This window comes from Dama dama, chromosome 18, assembly GCF_033118175.1.
Source record: "Dama dama isolate Ldn47 chromosome 18, ASM3311817v1, whole genome shotgun sequence".
In the NCBI taxonomy this organism is placed as follows: domain Eukaryota; kingdom Metazoa; phylum Chordata; class Mammalia; order Artiodactyla; family Cervidae; genus Dama; species Dama dama.
In genome coordinates this window covers 94,040,222-94,065,517 of record NC_083698.1, presented here as the reverse complement: position 1 = coordinate 94,065,517, position 25,296 = coordinate 94,040,222, and the positions used below count along the sequence as shown (strand labels likewise).

At 41.6% G+C, this 25,296-nt stretch overlaps 1 protein-coding gene across 10 annotated transcripts in view; it reads right to left on the bottom strand.

The window, feature by feature from the left end:
• CALD1 (caldesmon 1) overlaps positions 1-25,296 on the bottom strand; it is a 227,170-nt gene that overhangs the window by 64,801 nt on the left and 137,073 nt on the right. The window contains exon 1 of one of the 10 annotated variants that reach the window (XM_061165849.1): positions 10,891-11,090. The exons of the other annotated variants lie outside the window; for them this stretch is intronic. Coding sequence (XP_061021832.1) covers positions 10,891-10,943 — 53 coding nt within the window. The 5' untranslated portion in view covers positions 10,944-11,090. Of the gene's footprint in view, positions 1-10,890; positions 11,091-25,296 lie in introns of those variants that run through there. 10 annotated transcript variants of the gene reach the window in all.

Here is a 25,296-nt window from a genome sequence, read left to right as displayed (position 1 = left end):
AGGACTGAATGTTTCTGCTGAAGCTCCAATACTTCGGCCACCTGATGCAAAGAGCCTACTCACTGGAAAAGACTGTGATGCTGCAAAAGACTGAATGCAAAAGGAGAAGGGGGCAACAGAGGATGAGATGGTTAGATGGCATCACCGACTCAATGGACATGAATTTAAACAAACTCCAGGAGATAGTGGAGGGCAGAGGAGCCTGATGTGTTTCAGCCCATGGGGTTGCAAAGAGTCGGACACTACTTAGCATGTGGTTCTACTTTGTTAATTTTTCTCAACAATTACAAGCACCTTCTACTGTTTATTTAGGCATGTGGTTCATTACATTGAATTAGTAGCCCATCTAATTTATGAAGTTGCCTTCCATTGTAACTTATAATTTTATTTCCTCATATGCTCAGCTCTCATCTTTGCTGTGCTCCTTTTGCTCCTCTGGTGTCTGAGGGTCTTGGTTTAAGATTTACCTGTAGCTCTAGGTGGACTCATAAAACTAGGCTTCTTAAGCTCCTGGATGGAGGGAATGTTTTACAGGGTCTCCCTTCCAGTCTGCAAGTCTTCAGATCTGAGAGAGACAGACTTATAATGCTTCCCTGGGTCAAACTGAATGTGTAATTAAGGTCAGAAGTTTAAAAATGTATACAAGGGAGGGAGAAGAAGTGGAAAGTAAATCTTTCCCATGATACTAACTTGTACAGGCCTGGCATGGTTCAATTTATGACTTCAAGGCTGTTTCCCTTGGGGTGAGAAGAGGCTATGCTATACATACATACTTCTTGGGTGCCTTTCGCTCACAAAGCCCCATAATGCTTGAGCCTAAGGAGCTTTTGTCCTTTCGTGATCAGGAAGTACCTGTGTGCGTGCCTGCTAAGCTGCTTCTGTTGTGTCCAACTCTATGCAACCCCATGGACTGCAGCCCACCAGGCTCCCCTGTCCATGGGATTCTCCAGGCAAGAATACTGGAGTAGGTTGCCATGCCCTCCTCCAGAGGATCTTCCCAACCCAGGGATTGAACCTGCTTCTCCTGCACTGCAGGTGGATTCTTTACCCACTGAGCCACCTGGGAACCCCCCCGGAAATATCTACTACTCCGCAAACTCACATCAGAATACCATTTCCACATTAGGTATCTCCAGGGTACAGAAGGTTTGCTCAATTTGTGGAGACCTCAGCAAACTTTAAAATATAGAGGTAAGGCCTTTGTTGCATTTAATTCTAGGAACTCTGTGTACCCACATAATTATGTAGGGTCTAACTGTATTGTCTCCAAAAATGCATTGAAATCCTAGCCTCCAGTACCCAGGATATGACTTTATTTGTAATTAAGATGTAATCAAGTTAAGATAAGGTCATTAGGGTGAACTCCAATCCACAATGACTGGAGTTCTTATAAAAAGGAGAAATTCAGGCACAGAGACAGACAGAGGGAAGATGATGTGAAGAGAAATAGGGAGAATGTCATGAGAAGTAATGGAAAAATTGGAGCTATCCTGCCACAAACCAAGGCCCAGCTGGGGCCACCAGCATCCTGAGAAGGCAAGGAAGAATCTTCCCCTCTAGGATTCAGGGGGCGCATAGTCCTGCAGACACCTTGACATCAGGCTTCTAGCCTCTAAAACTGAGAGAGACAATGAGTTTCTGTGGTTCTAAGCCACCTAGTTTGTGGTACTGTTATGTGAGACCTAGGAAACTAATAACGACCCATCACAGTCATTCACAGTTCTGTGAATACAGTAAGTCCCCTACATACGACAAGTTCTGTTCCGACGGGGCATTTGTAAGTCCAACAAAGTTAGCCTAGGTACCCAACTATCACAATTGGCTATATAGTACTGTACTGTAATAGTATACTTTTCACATACATAATACATAAAAAAAAAAAACCCACAAAAAATAAACCATTTTTAATCCTACAGAACATTACCTTGAAAAGTATAGTAGTAAGCTAATAAATAGAGGCTGGCATTGAGTGAACAGGCAAGAAGAGTTACTGAGTGGAGGGGGGAGTGGCGGTGGGAGATGGTAGAGCTGAAGGACTCCAAGGAGACGGATGGCAAGCTCCAATTTCACGCATGGCTGATGATGACGGAATGCACGTTCGAATCTTTGAAAGTTCACTACTTGAAGATTCATGTGTAGGGGGCTTACTGTACCAGGAAGCTACCTCAGACTCATTCCCTTAGGCATCCAGTTAATGCCAGTAATTATTACTGTCTATCACCCCACACACATCTTTTTCAGCTAAGTGCCAGGCACCATGCTAACCACTTTACATATCTTTTCCTCATTTTATAGACAAATAAACTGAAAAAACTCAGTGAGATTAGGTAATCAGCTCAAGGGCACATAGTTAATAAAATGATGCAACTAGGATTTGAGTCCAGCTCCCAACTTTATCTGCCTTTTTTCAAAGTTAATATTCTTAATTTATATTCCCCTTCTCTATCGAGCTTACTTAGAGATTGGTGGCATCCAAGTTTTGGCAAACAAATCCGTACTTCTTACTATGTCCTCCTTCACAATGTGTCTGGTTTAGGCCAGTTTGGAAAGTAGTAATTTTATATTTTGCCCCCAAGCCTAATTTTAGCAAGTTTCTTTTAACTTATCAAAGTATTGCCGTATGGGTTATAATTTTTAAGTAGGAAGTACATGGAACAACTAAAATCTGATGAGGAGCTCCTCTGATTTTTTAAAAATAGATGGATTTTTTGAACACATGTCAATCACAAACTGAATTCACCTGGCTTTTACCCCAGCATCTTACACCCCAGTAGTTTTGCTGGTGTAAGATACCAAGCCATTTCTCTTCTAGGGTCTGCAGGAAAAGAAGAACTCTTATGGAAGAGGAAGGTGGAAAATTTAACACTGATTGATTATCTGCTGTGGTTTATACACCTTCACGTAACTAATTCCTTTAATTTTCACTAAACCTGCAAGACAGATACTATACCTTTCTTCCCCTCCACCCGCTCCGCCCCATATATGAAGAAACTTAGGCCCACTGAAATTAAGAGACCTGCTCAATCACACACTTATCAAAGATCAAAGTCCAAACACAGATGTGGAAGTCAGGATACCTGGCTCTAGTTTTCACCTGCCAATAATGTGCCCATTTAGTGCTTTGAAAGGTGGGTCTGGTCAGTAGAAAGAGTGCTGAGACCTTTTCCCCAGCCACTAGTGCTGTTTCACTCTGGAAAGACCACCTGAGAAATAGCAGAGGTGAGCAATCAGCTCCTCTTTAAAGACATCTCTTCTGCACAGGCCACCTTGGACCTTAAATTTACTCTTAGTAAAAAGTTGTGTGAACACCATTATTTTCAATTCAATTCTTAGACATATCATATTAATTCATTAAGTGGCTATGGGAATTACACAAAAGCTATAAATATCATGAAACCATATTAAAGGTAGGTTGAAAAAATTACTTAAGTTTTTTGTATTTCATGTACCCTTCTCTGGAAACTATGCAAGATAATTTTGAACTGTGGCCTTTGGTGGGGTATCACTGATCTGTGCAAGAATGCTTTCACTCTTCAGAGGGCAAAAGTGGCTAATTATCTTGGGGTGAGTATAGTCTTTATGTTATTATATTGTAATTTTATCTCTTCCGGGTGGCTCAGTTGGTAAAGAATCTGTCTGCGATGCAGGAGGCCTGGGTTTGATCCCTGGGTTGGGAAGATCCCCTGGAGAAGGGCATGGCAACACACTCCAGTATTCTTGCCTGGAGAATCCCCATGGACAGAGGAACCTGGCAGGCTACAGTCCATGGGGTCACAAAGAGTCAGACATGACTGAGTGCCTAAGGACATATTATCTCTGTTGCTTATAAAGAGCAAGGTATAGTGACTTACAGAATTGAGTTCTAGAAAAGGTGAGTGCTATTCCTTCTAACTATCAGAAAGAAGTCATGGAAAGAAAAGACAGAGCTAGCCTGGAAGAGCCTGTCTAGTATGGGTTAGACTCTCAACAGGAATTCATTAGTATAGAAAATACCAGCCTAAAATACCAGGCCCTAAATAGCAATATGCAGAGACTACTTTGTCAACAAAGGCTATTGTTTTTCCAGTGGTCATGTATGGATGTGAGAGTTGGACTATAAAGAAAGCTGAGCGGGAAAAATTGATGCTTTTGAAATGTGGTGTTGGAGAAGACTCTTGAGAGTCCCTTGGACTACAAGGAGATCCAACCAGTCCATCCTAAAGGAGATCAGTCCTGGGTGTTCATTGGTAAGACTGATGTTGAAGCTGAAACTCCAATACTTTGGCCACCTGATGTGAAGAGCTGACTCATTTGAAAAGACCCTGATGCTGGGAAAGATTGAGGGCAGGAGGAGAAGGGGATGACAGAGGATGAGATGGTTGGATGGCATCACCATCTCAACGGACATGGGTTTGGGTGGACTCTGGGAGTTGGTGATAGACAGGGAGGCCTGGTGTGCTGCAGTTCATGGGGTTGCAAAGAGTCAGACAAGACTGAGCGACTGAACTGAAATAGCAATATCAAGATGTAAGAAGCATTCTAATCAATGTCTGCAGGAGATGAGGTTTACAATAAAGGTTATAAAGAAAAAGTGAACAATCAGTGAGAAAAGTACCATATTTTCTTTAGAAATGTATTGTTTTCAACCGTTCTTAATAAAGCTATCGCCTTTACTCTTATTTACTTTTATTTAATGTCAGTTGTTTTTAATAAAAAGCAGTCTTAATAGCAGTGGAAATGAATGTTTATCAATGCAGTGGGCCAGAGCAGATACTATCAGGCAAAGCATACTCCTTCACAAATTGGCTCAGAAGTTAAAAACCCATCGACCACCTAGTTGCTTCCTTGATTTTACAACCGGAAAAAGTATTTAAGGGCAGAGGAAAGAGGATGACCTGGCTGAGCTTCTTAAATACAAACCTAGTTACAACATCCCAAATAAATGTCACTCTGAGATTTTCATTTGTGAAGTTGCATAATATTATAGCCCATGCAAGGATCTTTCCACAACTCTATAAAGAACAAATGGTCTCTCCAAATTGCTCCTCTGATATTAAATTTTAATTGGGAAAAATAAGGCTATTTCATAATAACTTGCATTTGTTTAATACTTAGCTTTTTTTCCATATACTTTGACACACATCACTGTACTGGATGCTCTTACCACCCTGCAAGTTACACGGAGCAGACATGAGCACTTCTATCTTAAGCTGCATTGCAGCAAGATGAAGTGGCTTCCTGGAGAACACAGGGCTTATTGCTGAAGGAGTTAGACCAGAATCAAGACCCTCTGATTCCCATTTGAAAAGCTTCTCTTTAAGTATCTAGGCTGATCTCTGAAACAGGCAGGTAGCAGGGTCAGGGTTATCAAGATTATGTAATATGTTCAGTGGCTTTCAAAATTCACTTTACAGCTTCTGAAATCTACTCAGTAGGTTATGACTAGCATTTTTTAATGATATATAGACTAAAGAAAATATCAGAGGGCAAGAAACTATATCACTATATCAGAAATATCTGTATTTTCAGGTTATTGCAGCATTGCTCACAATAGCCAAGGTATGGAAACAACCTAAGTGTTCATCAGTGGATAAATGGGGATCCATATACATGTGTGTATATATATATATATATATATATATATATATATATATATATATATAATATGGAATACAATAACATATATAATATACATAGTAATGTGGAATCTTACTCAGCCTTTAAAAAGAAGGACACCTGAAACTAATACAACATTGTACATCAATTATAGGCCACCAAAACTTATTTTTTTTTAAAAAAAAAAGAAGGAAAAAAAAAGAGGAAAAAAAACAAAAAATAAAAAAAGAAGGAAATTCTGCCATTTACAACAACATGAATGAATACGGAGAGCACTGCGCTGAGATAAGCCAGACAGAGAAACACAAATACTGCGTGCTATCACTTATATGTGGAATTTGAATAAAAGAGTTAAACTAAAATAGTGATTGCCAAGGGCTGGAGGCTAGGGGAAATGGGGAGAGGCTGGTAAAAGGCTCTAAACTTTTAGTGATAAGGTGAATCAAATCTTAGGATCCAATGGATAACATAGTGACTATAGTTAATAATATAGTGTTGTCAACTGAAATATACAAAAAGAGTGGAACTTAAGTGTTCTCACCAAAAAAGGAAAGAAAGGTAAATATGATAGGTGATGAATATGTTAATTAACTTAACTCTGGGACTTCTTTCACAATGTACAGATCTATAGATCGTCATATAGTACATTTCAAATATATTATAAGCTTATTTGTCAATTAGGCTTTAATAATTGACCTGGAGAAGGGCATGGCAATCCACTCCAGTATTCTTGCCTGGAGAATCCTGTGGACGTATTATAATAATCTTATTTGTCAATCATACTGTAATAAAGCTGGAAAAAATCAGTAGTACAACTCGAAAAAAGAAAATATCAGAGGGCATCGTACATAGCAAGAGTGAGCACTATTTTGTGAAATATTTGTTTCAAAGAGATATATGTGTGTATATATGCTTAGTCAGTTCAGTTGTGTCTGACTCTTTGCGACCCCATGGAATGCAGCAGCCCAGGCTTCCCTGTCCTTCACCATCTCCCGCAGTTTGCTTAAACTCATGTCCATTGAGTCGCTGACATACTGAGTCACAAGATAAACTTAAGTTTATTATATTTAAGTTTATATTCAAGTATAATAGAAACTAGTATTCCTTTCAGAGGGTCAGAGGGAAAGAGAAAACAGGGGAACACTGATGCAGCTAGCACTGGTTAGGTGTCTGTGCTGTTCTGACGGCAGCCCCCTGGTGGACCGGGAGGTGGGTGTGGGACCAGAACAGAGGAGCATTCCTGCAGTGGGCGGGAGGTTAAAAGACTAGATAATCTTGAAGCCAGAGCCTGGGCTTTGTTCTTTTTTATGTTCTTAGTGCCTAGTCCCAGCAGCACTAACTGGCACAGGAAACCCTCAATGAATATTTGTTGAATGAATGCATGGAAATGAGTGAGGTTTACAGATTTTTAAAGGCTCCTCTTAAAAACTCAATTAGGCTTGGAAATGAATTCAGGCAGTCCTACATTTATGAAAAGCTTGTTTCCAAAACCTTAATTTGCAAATTGGTTTTTGGAACTTCAAACATTATTATACATGGCAGTTGGGATCTCGGGCCAGCCCACAGCCACCTTTTAAAACCCAGGATATATCTGAAGCTAGTACTGAGAACTGAAACTGCATTTCTAAGGGGGAAAAAGCATCCTCACTGGTCCAGTTAGGAATGCCGGAGGCAAATTAGCCTCCAGATGGCAGAGAAACACCTCCCCAGCCCCCATTCCTCTAGCCTCAGCTAGCCCTCCCATTTTGGGGGAACTGGGGAGGCGGGTGTGAGAAGCAGTAGGAAGTGAGGGCTCATGTCAAGGATAGAAATAAGGTCAAAGATAAGCAGAGGGAAAGAGAAGTGAGCAATGCAAATTGCATCAACCAGGTGGGAAAGAAAGGCCTGTGGCCACCACGCACCCAGTCAGTGTGCTTGTGGCCAGGTGGCTAGGAAGACACATATGCAGAAAGTCGAGGCCATTTTCCATGAAGATTTGGTATAGTCACCATTCCAGCAGAAACTCAGCAATATCGTTTATAGAGTACCCATACTGGCAAAGCATAACTGCCCGTTTCTCTACCATTCTTTCTTATTTTTTATCCACTAACAGAAAGTGGTAATTTTACCCTTAACCAGATAAGAGGTCTAGTGAAGTCAATCATTTAAAGCCAAACTTTGAACCCCAAAGTGAACAAAAATGGCCGGTTTGGTATACAAATCAACAGTCACAAAATGTACATGCCCTTTACTTGGTAAGAGAGAAGGCGCCTGAGTGCTCCTCTGCCCAGACTGCTGACTATTTCCTTAAACAGTTGTCACAGACGGGGTTTCCTCATAGTCTTGGCTACTGTGAACAGTGAGTGGAATAACTAGAACTGGATACACTTATTTCCCTGTCATGTTTATAACTTAGTTTCTTCAGAAAACTGTGGCATGAACTAAAAAAATTTCCTATGTTTCTTTGGTATCATGGTTTAAAAATTTATATATACCCTTCTACATTTGTTACAAAATGACAAAAGTATGGCTATTTACAGGAAACCCCATATCTTGACTCAAGAAGATTTCACCCGGGCTTTGGGAAAATGAGAAAGTAAGTGGTGAAAATATTAGACTGCGAGTGACAGAATCTCTCAATAATCATACCAGGAACAAATTAAACAGCACCTTGAAAGCTATAAAGAACTGAAAAACCATTTACAACTGCCCCTGAGAATCACACGACCCTGGGTAGGTCTTGGCATTTAGGAATCTTAATGTACCTCATAAAAGAAATACTTCCAATCTTGCTCCATAGGTGATGAAACTGAGATAAATTATCTGATGCAAATGCAAAGGAATTTAGAAATCATTTTGTTGGGCATCTGTTTTGGCATTTAACCTAAAACTTCTTCCAAAGCAGAAGGTCCAGAAGCGCTGGTGTGTTCAAATGACTCCAGTGAAAAGTGTGAACTTAGATGAACTGAGTTTGATTTATCCAATAATGGGAAAGTGAAAGAGTATTTTTTGACCACGGGCACCATGCTGGAAGCTGAAGGTCCCAAGAGTCACAATAGTTCCTACCCTCAAGTGAATTACCATTTATTGCAAGAGGACAGGCATGCTAACCACTATCTTTAGTTTAAAGCTAATAATAGAAGGATGGACAATGAAGGTTAGTGGTGTGGAGATAAAAGAGGAGCGGAGGAAGCCTTGTGGAGAAAGGCAGCATTTGATGAGGGCCCTGAAGGACAGGTATGGAGTCAGGAGCACATGAGATAGAGCCGCACATCCCTACTGTACTCTCCAATCACCGCCCCCCCGCCCCCACCATCCACCCATTGCCTCTCCCTCCCACCAGACTCCCCATCTCTTCCCTATCCCACTGCACCCTACTCACTCCACCAGAACTACCTTGGAATCCTTGGTCTCCACAGAACACTTCAGAAGCCCCAATCTTGTTCAATTCCTCCATTTTGGAGGGGAAACTGAGGCTTGTAGAGTGTTCTCCACATAAGATATAGAGTGAGCCAAGGAATGGAGGTCACTTTTATGTGATGAGTTTGGGGACCAGTGAGTAATCTGATTTGGCTAGAGCAGGGGGCGGTCAGAATGGGAAGGGATACAAAAGGCAGATCGGGAGAACTTTGAATGCCATGTAGAGGACAGTGAGCTCTATCTTCAAGGGTGAGGGGTGGGAGGGCCGGAGGAGACGCGGTCAGAAAGGGGACAGAGACTGAAGCTGGAACCAGATAGGAGGCAATTAGAATTGTCTAGGTGTGTGTTGGGGGGTGGGTGGGCAGAACTGCTGAAATTCAGGAATGACAGAGTGAGTAGATAAGAGTAGAGAGATATGGAGAAAGTAAACTGATAGAAGCATGGACATGATAAAGTGGGAAGAGTCAGGACCAGGAATTCACAGTCACACACACACACACACACACACAGAGACACACACACACCCAAGATTGGACTCTTTGCCCTGCATTCCAGGCTCTGCTGTTGATCAGCTGTGAATACTGGGCCAGCCCTTTACCCCATGTTCCTCAGTTTCCTCATTGGAAATTGAGCCATTAAGCACAATCGGGGGTTTCTCAAATTCCATGGACACCTAGGATTCCAAGGAAGTTTTGGTGGAGTGGGTAGAGTGGGGTGGGGTAGAGAAGGATGGGGAGTGGGGGAGATGAGCAATGGGGACTGCAGCGGTGAAGAGAAGCTCTAGATCCAAAACCACCCATTTAATCAGAACATCTCCTTTATGTAACAGAATTCCCCATAACAGTAAATTTGTTAAAAAAAAAAACCCACCCCCAACCAGTCTGATAGCCATACAGATAACCTTCTGACACCCCTTTTCGCTCTCACACTTGAACGATCACACTCAAAGGAACTGGTTATCCAAGAGATCTGCCAATGCAATGGACGTGGGTCTCATTTTTAGGACCCTGTTGAGTTCCTGTTTATTTGATGAACTGTTGCACAAACGCTGGAACGACTGGAACAACAATTGTCATGCTGAATCGATGCCAAAACTTTCAAAAATGGGACAGATTTACTGAAAGGCCATCTGGTGTTCTTACTCTTGTGCGGTACCTTTTCCCAAGACCCAGAGAGTTTTCCAAACCTCATAAACGCCAGCGTGAAAAGGGCCCTTGCCTGCAAGTACAAAGACACTGGCTTCCCCGCTATTGACTGCTGTCTGGCTTTGGGTGAGAGGAGTTGCCCCTTGGGGTTCCAGTTCCTCAGTCTATAGGAAAGAGTTTCAGCAAACAGCCCTAGGGGCCCCTCTAGCTTGAACATTCTAAGATTCCAGGATCCTAAACTTTGGAGCCTGTTATCTGAACAATTCTCTGATCGATAGCATGCGCTCTGGGTCTTGTTCTGTTATAGTCAGATGGTCAGTGTATTAAGGGCTTTGGGCTGTTGACTCTACGGATTGGGCAATGTGTGCTTTAGCCAAAGTCTCTGAGCCCTGCAGATGGATCATTCCGAGCAGAGGGCTCAGGTCTAAATTAACAGCAGATCTTTAGAAACCCGAAGCTTTGTGGATCGCTATTTGGAATAAGAAAACTCAGTGCCTAGGTATCAACCCCCCGCAAATGGTCTACGAACCACCCCAAAAAATGGAACCGAGGAAAACCAATCAGAACCACCACGAAGTTGAGACCAAAAAAGTTCCCTACGGGTCTGAAACTTACACACTCACTGCCTTCCTTTGCCTCCTGGCTTCTCCTCTCTCCTCCCACTCCCACAATTAAAAAGCATTTTAATAACAGCAATTCCTTTATAAGAAAGAGAAGAAGAAACCCCCGAAGAGGTGAAGCGAGCACTCACTGGGAGAGCGCGGCCAGGCTGCGTCTTCCCTGAGATCCGGATCCCGCGAGCATGTCTGCAGCTGGAAGGGCGGCGGGCGGGCGCAGAGGTGCTGAGACCCTCCGGCGGTCAGGGCGTGGACCCGGCCCGCGGAAGTGCCATGTTATCTGGGCTGAAATGCAGTGTGCGGGATGCTCCCGGGTTCTCCCTTTGTGTTAACACTTTGGTCTGTCCCTGTGACGAAAGTCTGGGCTTGTCCTTTGCCAAATCTACTCCTCCCCACCCTTTCCCTCCGCACCGGATCATCAGAGAGCTGATTGTTATTTTTTACTGTAATCTCTCTAATAGAGGCTCATCATGTTTAGACAGTAGGTTGTAAAGGGCCCAGATGGCTTCGTGATTTCCACAATGTTTATGACTGGACAGCGGGGGCCCAGGATCCCCAGTAGCTTTCATGATGAAGACTTTATATGATCAATTACAACGAATCCTTCCAAGGTAGAGAGCTAGTCAAAGAAAAAGACACTGATTGATCCACGTGTCCAGGCTTTTGGAAAACAGTCGACCCTAGGATCACTCACATACACAATCCAGTGCTACAGAGATCAATGGAAATCAGCCCACCAAAAAGTTCATCCGGGTGCAGTTCTCAGGCCCTCGTTCTGAGCTCTGTTCTCAATTAGAATTGGTGTAGGTGGCTTCCAAACCAAACAGTTCCCACTGAGAAATCAAATCTGAGAAACCTCTATTATCCCTTTTATTCAGGGGAAGATGCATGATATAAAAATGCATACAAAGGCAAAGGGAAGAGAGCCAGCGGATCAGAGATATGCTGTGTTATACAGGGCATTTGGTGAAATGAAGGCAACAGCCCAAGGAAGGAACATGTTGCAACAGCGGGCCTGGTCTGCCCCCGTGGCACTTGGTGTGATGATCTCATCGGCCAGGCCAGGCAAGGGAGCCTGGTCAGCAACACCTTGGAAAGCAGCCAGATTCCAGCCCCTGTGGAGGGGGTGGTGTTGATTCTATCTGGAGATGACACTCCGTCTAGGCTTGAGTTGTGAATGTGTTTCTTCATCTCTAACAAGCAATGAACAGATCGCTTCTGGGGCACCAAGATGCTGATGGGACTGGCTTTCTGTTAAATCAGTTGAACAACTCAGATCTCCACAATGGAGGGTTAAGATGATTCTTTTGGTATATAGCAGGAGAAACAATCCCCTTCACACATTGATTCACATCCTTCTCATGATTTAAAAAAAAAGAAAAAATCTTTGAGATCTATGGCTTCATGTTGCAAACATGGATGCAAAAGCACAGAGCATTTCAAAAGTTCACCCCAAGTCACAGAGAGGAACCAAAGCAGGTACTCTTGTGCTCAACTTAAAGAAGTTTAATTTAGTTTGATTAAATCCTCTCTTCACTTTCACTAACTAGAAAGTTTTGGTTGTTTTCCTGCTTAAGTCCTATGCTGTTCTCAAAGCCATAGTTTATAGAGTAATAGAGTTGAATGAATTTCAAAGTTAATTATCTCCGTATACTATGATGTGGGCTTCCCTGTGGCTGAGATGGTAAAGAATCTGCCTGCAATGCAGGAGACCTGGATTAGATCCCTGGGTAGGGAAGATCCTCTGGAGAAGGGAATGGTAACCCATTCCAGTATGCTTGCCTGGAGAATTCCATGGACACAGGAGACTGGCGGGCTGCAGTCCATGGAGTCTCAAAGACTCCGACACGACTGAGCGACTAACACACACACTCATAATGAATATACACCTTTAAACATCCCTTTGATTATGTATATTATCACTCAACATATATAGACTACTTAATGTGCACAAGACACTCATAAAATTAGAGATTACACAAGTGGCTTTAATAAAATACTGACTTGGTTTGAGTTTATTGCTCCAAAGCTGTGATAGATACATGAATTGAGGCATTTTGCCATTCCTCTTTCTACCACATTTTTCCCATTTAATTTTTTTTCCTTTTAAATTCTGTGATTTGCTGTGGCAGGCAGAATAATGTTTCTCCCAAAGACATCCAATGTCCTAATGCCCAGAACTTGTGAATATGTTACCTTACACGGCAAAAGGGATTTTCCAGATGTGATTAAGTTAGAGGCATTGAGGTGGAGAGATTATCCTGGATTATCCAGATGTGTTCACTCTTAGTCACACGAGTGTCTAAAATGAGATAAGCCTCTCCCGCTGAGGTCACGGGGAGATATGGCTATAGAATAGTGGCCAGAGAGATGACCTTGCTGGCACTGAATGGGGCCAGGAATCCAGGAATGTGGCGGCTTCTAGAAACTGCAAAGGCAAGAGAAATGGATTTGCCCCTAGAGCCTCTGGAAAGGAATGCAGCCCTGTCTATCTATACCTTGATGTTAGCCTGGAGAGAACTGTTGGACTCTGTACCTCTAGAACAATAGATAGTAAGTTTGTACTGTTTTAAGCCACCATGATCGTGGTTCTTTGTTACAGCAGTGATAGAAAACCAATACATTTGCTTATGGGACTCAGTTGACCTTGGGAATACATTTCACCTCCTGATTTCCTGTTTTCCACTCCCACTCCAATTCTGAGGTGGCAAGTATAATTTTGGCATCATCAGAATAAACTCATAAAATCGACTAGCCTGGAAAAAATTCAGTGGTTCTTCCAGGCCAGACTCTCTTTTTCTCCACACACATACACACACACACACACACACACACACACAGAGGAGAGCAAGAACTTTGTAATCTTCCACTAACATGCTGACATTCATGCACTGAAAATATGCTAATGGCCAGCTATATAAAAGATATCCACTGAGTTATTTTCCTAGTTGTACAGATAGAAAGAGGGAAATCATGCACACTTGTAGCTGGCCCCTTGTTATTAATGGAATGTGTTTGGGAAGTAGCTGTCTGTCTTCAGTTTGTAAAACTAATGGATGTCATAACTCCTGCTACCTAATAGGGTACTAACATGACAATAGCAAAGAGAGGAATGAATCTGGGGCTCTGGTCAGACGCCAGTAGGGAAGAGGGAGCGCAGAGGACAATGAGAAGGAGACTGGATGCATTTGAGAGGCAGGAAGATGAGAGACTTACAAGACGAGAGTGGGGTGGGAGTAGGCAACTGCTTCCAGGTAGCCCTTTGAGGTCCAGCCACCAGGGGCTGGAGAGGCGAGGTGAGAGGAATCAGGAAGAACATGCGAGAAGGTAATTTGTGAACAGTGTCTGTTTCTGAAGAGACCAGCAAGCACGTGTGCTTTCACTGTGTGGCACAGACACGGGTACTCAGGGTCCAACTGCCTGAACTGGTGTCTCTGAGAACCAAAGTAATGATCATTCATTGGCACTGTGAACAGCTGGGCCAGTCATCCTTCAGCAAGAGAGTAGGTGTCATACATGTGACATTTCTGGCCTCTTTTACTAGCGGAAGTGAAAATCCGGGCCACTCTTGAATTACCAATCAGTTCAGTTCAGTTGCTCAGTCACGTCCAACTCTTTGCGATCCCATGGACTGCAGCACACCAGGCTTCCCTGTCCATCACCAACTCCCGGAGCTTGCTCAAACTCATGTCCATCGAGTTGGTGATGCCATCCAACCATCATATCCTCTGTTGTCCCCTTCTCCTCAGGCCTTCAATCTTTTCCAGCATCAAGGAAATTACTGATAGCACCCTTTGTTTCTAGAAAGTTTGTTTCATTTTTCGTCAAAGAGATTCTGGGCTGGGAAGGTTTGAAAGAGGTCAGTGCTATAGAAAGAAATAAGCTCCCACCACAGGGTGGTCCTTTATTAATAAAATATGATTAAAAAATAACTTAACTTCATGGAGGTAGGAGCTCCATGATCTGTTCCAGACTTTATGGTCTGCAATGGTTGTTTAAGAACAGCTTCTACCTTGGAGCAATTCCCTAGGGAAAAAGAGAGGTATGTGGGAAGTGCCCCATGTACTGCCCTAATGCACTCAAGACAGACACACACACACACACCTCCTACAGAAACACAACTTAAACTCAAAGGAAATCTAAACACACGAGAGGCAACCACTCAAGTAATTTAAAGAGAATATTTTAAAAAGTTCTTGAAGAAAGTTTTTCTTGTAAAGAAATTCACAGACACTACACTCTTAGAATGAGGCAAAAGATCTTGCCTAGACAGCCGCTCACCAGGAACAGAAGTGAAGGGGTTAACGGCATCTTTCCTCCTTTCCTGTGGCCTCTCAGAGTCTTTCTTCCACAGCTGAGGCATCACCCTCCTCCCCATTTCCCTCCCCGAATGGTGCTGGACATGTTTCACTTAAATGATATTGCTTTGTACTTTCCTGGGATTACTGCCTTTTTAATAGATTTTCCTGAGACACCTTCTCGTGAAATGCTTCTCCCTTTTCCATCTCCTTTTGCAGAAATTACAGACGACTCTTCCTTCTTTCTTCTGCTCTCTACCATCCAGTGTTTTCCTGGCCTCTCCTTCCATATCACGTCCTAGCTAAAGTCTGGAGTTCCCACTGTGGAATGTGTGTTGGGCTGGCCGGGGGAGGGGGTGGAGGGATGTATGGACTGTTACAGAAAGTCATCATTTACCCCTCCTCACAGTCTTCCAGTACAGCCCCCTGTCCATCAGTGAATGTTTATGGCCTTTGCTGAGACAATTCTCTGAACTACTCTTTGGTCTGACTCCAGGCCTGTAACACAGCTTGGGCTGCAACATTCTCTTGTCTACCTTATAATGGTGGCCATATAGTTTCCATTCCAGCACTTTCCCCCTACCTAACGCTATTTGAATATTTACTACAAGCAAGTCATAGAGTTAAGAGCCATGAGGCCTTCAAAGATAAGAAGGGCAGTCCCAAAGGGAGATAATATATGCATTCTAAAATATTAATGCAAGATGGAGAGTGAACAGTATTCTGAAAGTGGCAGAGCTGAAGTACTCTACTTCTAAGGTGACATCCCATGATCAAGGTCCCAGTGTTTAATCACTCCTAAACTCTCAATTTATTCAGTGATTGAACTAGACTTCCTGTGCCTGAAATAGAAATCCACTTATCTCTGTTAGGGCCACAGGTATTAAGTCATCCTTCAGTCTCGTCTTTTCTAGGCTAGATGCCAATGCCTATTTTCCATCCTTTTAATATCAGCCTGAAATTTAACAACTCTTCAAATGGGAAACCAAAATTGAACATAATAAAGGCTTGACCAAGGCTGAATGTGGCTGGCTGAAGTCCCAGCACTGCCTGCCATGTTCCTGTTAACACATCCTAACATTGTTTTCACGTTGATAATAGCATCCCTTATAGAGATCATTCATTAAATTTTGTGCTAAATCCAGGGTGGTTTTTTTTTCCCCTCCAGATTTGTTGTTTAGTCAATCTATCTCCAACATTTATCTGTTAAGCTATTTTTGTTGTTATTAATTACCCTCATACAAAGACCTTCATATTATTTCCAGAAGCTCATTTTTCAAATCTTTCAGGTTACACTCTATAGTACTTTTCTTGCTCTCCTGCTTGAAACACAAAATATGATTTCAAGAAAGGAGGACACGCTCTTTCAGAGAGCATATATATACCTACATTTCAATGTCTGGGAATTCTAATGATTTGAAGCAACATAGAGTTCAAGGTCCTGGACTGCACTCCGAGTTTATTTACATATTTCTACCTCCCATTATTAGGCTGTGAGCTCCTTGAGGAGGAGGACTGTGTCTTACCCATCTTCGTGCCCCAGCCTCTCACCCCAGTTAGCACAATGTCTGCCATAGATCAGCCCTTCTGTAATACGTGCTGCATAAGTAAATTAGGGTGCATAGCTTCATAAAGAGCAAATAATGGCCTTGACCAAGTTAATTTGTTTTTTTCTGTCATTGAGTTGAAATGAGAGGAGAATTGATGTGACTGGTGGCCCAGCCTCAAGGTCAGTTATGCCCACCACTGGAGTTGAGATGCATCTGGGCACGTGTGACTGTGTGGTGAAGGGGGTCTAGGGAGCCGATCTACATGGAGGTTCGGCTCATTGTCTGCTATCCCATGCCTTGGAATTGGCCCCTGAGCCGAGACCCGTTGCCACACATTTGTGCCCTGAGGACCAAGGTGGGCTTCAGGGAAGCAGAAGGTGTTTCCTGAGTCTACAAGGAAAACCACTCAGCAAAACCACAAGATGTTTGCTGAGTCTAGGCTGAGTTTTAGTGGCCTGGTGACAAAGAGGGGCAGAGGAAAGCCCCCTCCCCTGACCCCCAACACACACACACACACACACACACACACACACATACACACACACTTCTATAACCACAGCCATTTTGGAAATCTGGAAGAGTGAAGGAAACGCATGACCACTTTGGAAACTTGAAAGTTTGTATTAAGGGCATGAGACAGCATCTTTGACATGGAAGAGTAGGGTCTCAAGTAAGCCCCAGGGCAGTGGTGGAGGGTGGGGGCAGGGAATCTGCAGCAGGAGCCACAGAAGGTTGCACATGGTGGCTGAATGCACCATTTGTTAGGTTTTATGAATCAGACTTCTAGAAACAGAAGGACTCTTTTTTAAAAAAAGGTTATTGGTGGAGTTAGTCTTGCATCAGCAGGGATCATTAAGAATTATACCATTAGTAATGTCATTTTGTTGACATCCACAGGCAGATCTGATTGAGGATATATGGGTGCCAGTTATAAGGTTTCTGTACATTTTTAAAATTACATTTTATTCTAAAATCTTGGACAAACTAAAAGGAGTAAGAAACTATAATGAACATCTGTGTGCTCACCACTCAGCTAAAGAAAAAAAACTTTCAGAGTCACTTAGTGCTCCATGGGTTCTCCCAGGATGACCTTCTCCCTTTCTCTACCTGGAGGTAGTGTTTCTCCTGAATCTGTCTAAGCTGCTTTCTTGAGATCTAATCCTGTGAACTATTCTTCCCCTCTTCTCCTCCCTCCACAGCTGGCCCAGTGGGCTCATCATCAATGCCACCCTAGTATGTTTTTGGTTCTTGAATAAAACAGGATGGGCGCACGGGAGTGAGACATCATTTCACTGTGCCTTGATGCTTCTGTATTTTCACGGTGAAATGTAGGTCCTCTGCTCAAGACCCCACCGTTCAGTTAAAAGGAGGGCATTCTCTCTGTCTCAAGGCCAAATGTTGAACCCCAGCATTACCTTGCTAATTCATCCCCTTAGGAAATCGTGACCTCCAGCTGTACCCACAGACAATCTAGCACACGAACATCCTCAGTGCAATGTACCATAACATGGATCATAAAAGAGACTTTTGTTCAGTGAAAAGATTATTGGCATTTGCCACTGTTTTCCCAATATTTCCTGAAGTGTTCTGCCTTTACCCAATGAAGCTATTCTTTCTCCTTTTCCCTAAAACAGCCTTTTAAATTTCCTTTGCTTCTCTGAATTCTAGTGATTCTTTAAGAACCAGTGTTTGGCTCCACCTCTATAAAGTCTTCTAGTTTTGACTTTATTTCTTTGTAATTTATCATCTTAGGAGGAGCGATGAGAAAGCCCACTCTTGCTTGCATGCATGTGAGAAATAGTGTTATGTGTGACTCAGCCCTTCCAGCTAACTTGCTGTGAGGTTCCATTTCTGTTTAAATTCTTTTGCAACAATTATTTAGGTCTAGTCTCTAAGCTCTTTTTAAAATCTGAGGGCTTTAGCTAGCTGGACTACTTTCTTTTTCTGGAAAGAAAAGTTTCTTAAACAGTTTCTATCTTAAACAGATTGTGCCTCCAACTTCCCTCCACCCTCCAGCTTGAAACACATTTTTAAAACAGTAAGACAGTGCTTGGAAATAGTAGGGTTCTAACATCAGTTTCTTGAATGAATGGTTGCTAGTGCACATTTATAAACCCCTAGTGCTGGTCTCAGAAAATAATAATATATACCTTATATAATTCTAGAGAAGAAGTGTGTACGTGAAAGATATGGTCTCTGCCTGTAGGAAACTGGATTTGGCCCTTGGTGATAACTTTAGAATATATATTTATTGTATATAGATAAAATTAAACTGTGAAGGAATTAAGAAACTATTGTGGGGACTCAGAATATAATTCTGGTGCAGGGAAAAAGTCACATCTTTAAAGGAAGCATGGTAATTCATAAGCCATGGAATTCACAGTTCAAACTATCTAAATATTTCCACACCATAAATTTATTTTCTAATGTCCACTTTATACATCTGGATATAAAATTTACACATGGATTTCAGAGCTGGAATAAAATCCAGATTTTTTTCCAGTGATACATAAGGTCTGAAAAAAACTTGATTTCTTTATTAGGTGGTCAGACCTGGATTAAATATGTATTTCTTCCTATTGCTAGAGAAATAATCCATTGTGTGTTTTGGATACTTTGGAGGTAGCATTTACTATTTATATTACATAAATGACACTTTTTAAGGTATTGTCCTATTTTGTGATTAACAGATCACATGAATTAGTATTATAGAAATATTTATTTCTATAAATAGAAATAGATGAATGGATACAGAGAGTCTTATTTATTCACTGTTCACATGTATATACCTCTTCTCACCTGTTTTCTGGCAGGGATGTTTCCTAATACCTCTTTGGCATCTGATACAGCCTAAAATAGTGTCAGACATATGACAGATGCTGAAAGAATTCTCATCATTTGCTCTCTGGGTTAAAGGGGGACAGCAATGGACTAGAGATGCTGCATGAAGAAGGCCAGTTGACCGGTCCTACCAGATACTCCCACGGAGTGGTCTTCTTCAGAGTATTTCTCATGGTACAAGTTCTAGGTGCTCTGCTGCCCCCAGCCACTGAATCGGGAATTCTCAGAATGGACAGGTCTCAACTGACTGGCTCACAGACTAACGAGAAACTGATGTGTACATCAGAATGCCCAGTTAAGGCCAGTTAATTAAGATAGAATGGATGGCCTCCCTCTTCAGTGGCTGGGAAGCTCCTGTTTCCCAACCAGGATGCCCCCAGTTCCCACACCAGAGTGTCAGGAAGTCTCATTCACCAGAGTATCCTTCATGACATGGAGTCAGAGCAAATGGAAGGGAGAGCACCATAAAGAAGATTGCACCCAAGCTAAGGGGAGATGTGAAGAAACACCTCCTTCGGTGGAGAAAATATCTATCACATCATAAGACTGAACAAATCCTGAGAGTCGAGGTCTATCTCATCTGGATATTCCTAGATACCCAGTCCCAAACCTGGACCGGGCAACAATGCAGACCTCTTCTACTGACCCGTTCTTTTTTCAGACTTACTGATCCCATCAGAGATGTGGACCGAATGTTTGTATCCCCTAAAATTAACATGCTGAAATCCTAACCCTGGATGTGATGGTACTAGGGGATGGGGCCTTTGGGGGGTAATTAGGTCATGAAGCTGGTGTCCTCATGAGTGGGATTAGTGTCTTTATTAGAATAGACATGAAAAGGCTTGCTTTTTGTCTCTCTCCTCCGTGTACAGATGCAACAAGGAGACAGTCAACTGCAAACCAGGAAGAGGGCTCTCATCAGACACCAGATCTGCCAGTAGCTTGATCTTAGACTTCCCAGCTTCCAGCACTACACTAAATAAATTCTTTCTATTTAAGCCACCCAGTCTTTGGCATTCTGCTACAGCAGTCCAGACTGACTAATAGAGTAGATTACAGTTAGATTCCATTTGTTTACATCTGGGAGACCTAATGTAATTTGACACGTGTTGAATTTATAAGAAATGTTCTTTAGTATAATTTTTGAGTGTCTTTATGATATGCCTTGAGACAAGAGGTTAGAAGCAGACTAGGAGGAAGCTCTTCAGCTTTAGGACACTATTTTACTTTGAAGTTATTGAGCAATGAAATAAAACTGTTATTAAGACCAAGGCAAGAAAAACAAATAGAGCTCCTTTTTGTTCATTAGTTTATAGAACAGAAGAGAGAAGGGGTTTTAGTGAAAACATTTAATTAAAAAAATTGCATTCATTTTTCTTATTTAGAAGTCAAAAGCCATCTGGAAAGCTTTTTAAGACCTCCTGAAGACAACAAAGAAAGTAAAATGGATGATACTTATATAAAAAGTAGCATTCAGTCAAGTCAAATCTGAAAGCCAGTGACCCGAAATATGCACTCAGTTTTCTAAACTGTGTTTCAAAGTAGAGAAAGCTGATGTAATCTGAGATTCCCATAGGTATTTTAGAATTCAGTGTCTTTCTAGAATAACTTCAAATTATCTTTCCTTTTGACTCTTTTTCAGTGAATCTAAGAATTAAAAATTAAATTAAAAATTAAAAGATACAATTCTGAGACTATTTTATAGTGCATCCACGCCTATCTGTTCTGGGTGTTCCAGTTCATTAACTTCATTTTAATTACAAATTTTAGGGTAACAAATCAACCAAAGGTTATACTTTTATAATTAAGAAACCTAGTGCCTACCGTGTTGTATCATAGTCAATGTTTACTGAATTTAATCTGAATCTTAGAGTTTTGACTGATAACTATTTATAAATAGTTTACTTATAAATAAATGCTTATTTATAAATGCTTCTCTTCTTTCTTCCAAACAATACTTTTGGAGGTGTATAAACTATTAATAAAAACAAAAAGTTCTCCATTTCACTGAAAATAAAGTTAACTGTCCATATCATCCATATCTTGGTTTAAAAGTCTTGGGTTGTCTAACATCTTTTCTCTATTTCTTTTTTCCCCCCTTGGTTCCTCACAACATCCCAATGCTAGAAAACAGTGCACTATTTAGAGTCTAAACTTTAGACCCAACTCGAGCGTTAAACACTCTCTATTTCAGAAAGAGCGTTAGTAAATACTTGTCTGAGGTTGACCCTAACCCTCATCTACTTCAGCCCATCCTCCTGGGATTAGCTGAAGAAGTTTACTCCTCCAGACCACAAACTTGGTCTTTCATTAGAGAAATTTTTGATTACATGGTTTGTTCACTGTTGGACTCTTTGGAGCTTGGTATGAACCCTGTAATTCAATGATTATCTGGTCTTACAATGCACATGTTAATTGCAAATAACACTTAAGAGCTTGAATACTAGAGCAAATAGGCCAACTAAAGGGAATCTGCTGCTGTCTCTGTGTCCCTTCAGTTGTGTCCGACTCTTTGTGACCCCTTGGCGTAGGTCACCAGTCTCCTTTGTCCATGGGATTCTCCAGGCAAGAATACTGGAAAGGGTTGCCATTTCCCCCTTCCAGGGGATCTTCCGACCTAGGGATCGAACCCGGGTCTCCTGCCTCGCAGGCAGATTCTTTACCGCTGAGCCACCAGGGAAACTCAAAGGGAATCTACTTTTACCATATTAATATCATTTGCCTTCATGAGGCAACTAAATAAACATAATGGTCAAAAATTACATGGAACAGGAGTCCACTATCCTTAATAATCAGAGAAATACAGGAGGTGAGTTTTTTCATATCTCTAGAGACAAATACAGGAAGTCAAAATTCCAGTGGCCCGTCAGGAGAGTGATGGAACCTCAAGCACTGTATGGATGGTGCTGGTACTCAGAGAATACCACAGAGGTCACCAACGTTTCTGCCTCCCCCTGAAAATTTATTTTTTTTTTAAGACCATTTAAAAAATAGTCTTTATTGAATTTATTAAATATTACTTCTGTTTTATGCATTGGGTTTTCTTGGCCTCAAGGCATGTGGGATCATATCTCTCTGACTAGGAATTGAACCCACACCCTTTGCTTGGGAAGATGAAGTCTTAACTACTGGACCACCAGGGAAGTCCCTAAATAGCTTATTGAAGTAAGCAAAGTTCTGCCTTGGTACACAGATATAAATTGAAGTAGCTGGTTTTTCATTCATTTGTTCAGCATTGAGTATGAGTCTTTGGGGAAATAAAAGTAAGATGTAGTTTTGGATTTAGAGTTGCTTTCAGTTTGGTGGGGAAAACAGACATGTGAACAAATAAAAAATAAAATGGGTGATAATAATTAATGTACCAGAAAAGTGCTTCGGGAAACCCAAGGTGGGAAATCAGTCACTTTGACTAGGGACTGTTCCAGAGGATGACTGTTGAGATGGGGCTTCAAGGTAAGAGTTCACCACTTATAAGAGTTTCAGGAGCGAAGGACAGTGGTGTGGAGCAGCACAAAATCCCTTTAAGCCTGAGGACTTTTGCTCACTTAGATGCAAAATCAGATAGGTAAGTGGCCAGCAGCAGGATTTAATTTTGAATGGGATAAAGTCATTTTAAAATCTTTTGAATTTTCTCTTCAATTCACCACTAGGAAAGGGAAGATGAAATGGTATCTTTTAATCTGCATTTGAGGTCCTAAGGCCTTTCCAGGGGTGATAGACTCTGGGGAGAGTAGGAGGTAACATTTTACAGCATTTTCTTTGAGTCAGATTTTTGAAAGACTTGAATACCTGAGGGCCAGTTAGACAGCGTAACACAGCAGAATGTGAAGTGTGAACATTCCTCTGGAGCACATTATATGACCAGAAGGTCTGAAACACGCTATATGACCAGAAAGAAACTTGCCACAACACACAGAGTTAAATGGAAGTGAATTTGACTTAAACAAATCATACAGGTATCTCTACCTGATAAGCATTTGTCACATGCAGCCCCTTACACTTTTGATGGTATTTGTCCATATGTCTTTTCATTTTCTCAGCTACCCTGAGAAGTGTTAATTCTATTTTACTGTTGAGGAAGCCCAGATCTGCTCAATCTTTATACAGCGTCCTTTTTTTTTAATCATTGATCTAAAAGGTACTTTCTTTCATGGAGTTAGAGGCAGTTGGAGGCGTCAGGCGCAGCACAATGCAGAGAGGAGAGCACCGGAACTAAAGTCAATGACAGAGTTTCCAGAATGAACGCTGCCACTGACTGTATGCTCTTGGATGTGCTGCTTTGCAAGTCTGAGTTCAATGATTTGAATTTCTAAACTTGAGAACGCAGGGAAGAGAGTCTAATTTCTGATCACACAACCCAACACGATACCAGGATGTTCCCTAGCAGTAATTCTCACTTCAGTCAGCATTCTTACGGAAAACTAACTCCTTTCTGAAGGGCATGTCTCCCCAGTTCACGCTACCGTTGCTCTGATAAATGTTTCAATGAGATAGAACTTATATTCATGTGCCTCTGGTATAAGGCACTTAGAAATGAAAGGATTAGGATTTTCCATTCTGCCTCAGCCTTGAGTTTTATAAAAGCTTCATTCTGTTCAGTTCATAAACCATGGAGCTTCCGTAGCAATGATATTCCCTGGGCAGCCAGGATATACTCTGAGGGTGCTGGCTCAGAAAACATACATATATTAGGAATGTTTTGCTTTCATGGTTAGTTAGGTGGGAAGAGTTAAAGGCTCTTAAAAGGGGAGTATCAGCAAAGAAGGGCATCAGATATCAACTCCTTGTATATCACAACTTTTGTCCAAGTCCCCTTAAAAAGTAATTTCTCATCCTCTTCATCAAGGAAGGAGAAATGGTGAGGGAGTATTAGATCTCCAAAATGGGCCCCTACTAAAAAAAGTTAGATTTACACAACAGTTTTGATTAGAGAAACAGAAGGACTCTTCAAGGAAAGAGTGGGCAGAGGCATACAGCTAGTATGGCTGCCAATAGTGCCTTGGGAAAGATGCAGTGTAATTATAACTGCTGAGGCTCCTTGTCTTGGAATCTGCATGATAACCCATCATCTCATCATGTTTGTCTGTTTGTTCACTTCCTGCTCAGTTATTTTCCATATTAGTCTCTTGATTTCTCCAGAAAGTCCTGCCAACAGTGCAAAGCTTTCTGTGGGAATGAAAAATGGATTGACTGCTATTATATTGAATGGGCACAGTAGAATTACTAGCTCCAAAGATAAAGGACTGTTTCAATGGCCTAGCTGCTGGGCCCAGCTCTGGAAGTTATCTAGTTTTCATTTGGAGAGCCCCTCATTATGCAGAATTCCCATGGGCAGTAAGACACAGACTACTTAAGAAACTAAAAAGCACATATTGAGCAATCTTCTGGAATCTACCAGTTGGATCCCTAAATGGTATAAGAAGATGGAAGCCAGTAAAAATGTGACATGGAATAGACCATGTCACTCACAATGGAAAATATGAACATCAGAAGAATTTCCTATTCTAAACAATGTGCAGTTTAAAATACACTCTCTGGAGACTCTCCTGAATGTACAGGCTTATGGCTGCTATTTATAGAGGCTGATGTGTATTTTACCAAGATTTTTATTCCAACAAAGGAACTGTATGTGATGTAGGGGGTTATTTAAATGGAAAATACACCCTCACATTTTAATTTATTTAGTTGGTAATAATCTCAGATGTAATGTCAAATCTCACTAATCTAGAGTAACTGAAAGGACTCCTGCATTGCAGGCAGATTCTTTACCATCTGACCCACCAGGGAAGCCCAACTGAAAGGAAGGCCTGTACAAATTATGTAATATTTTGAAAGAAATTCTGTTTTGAAA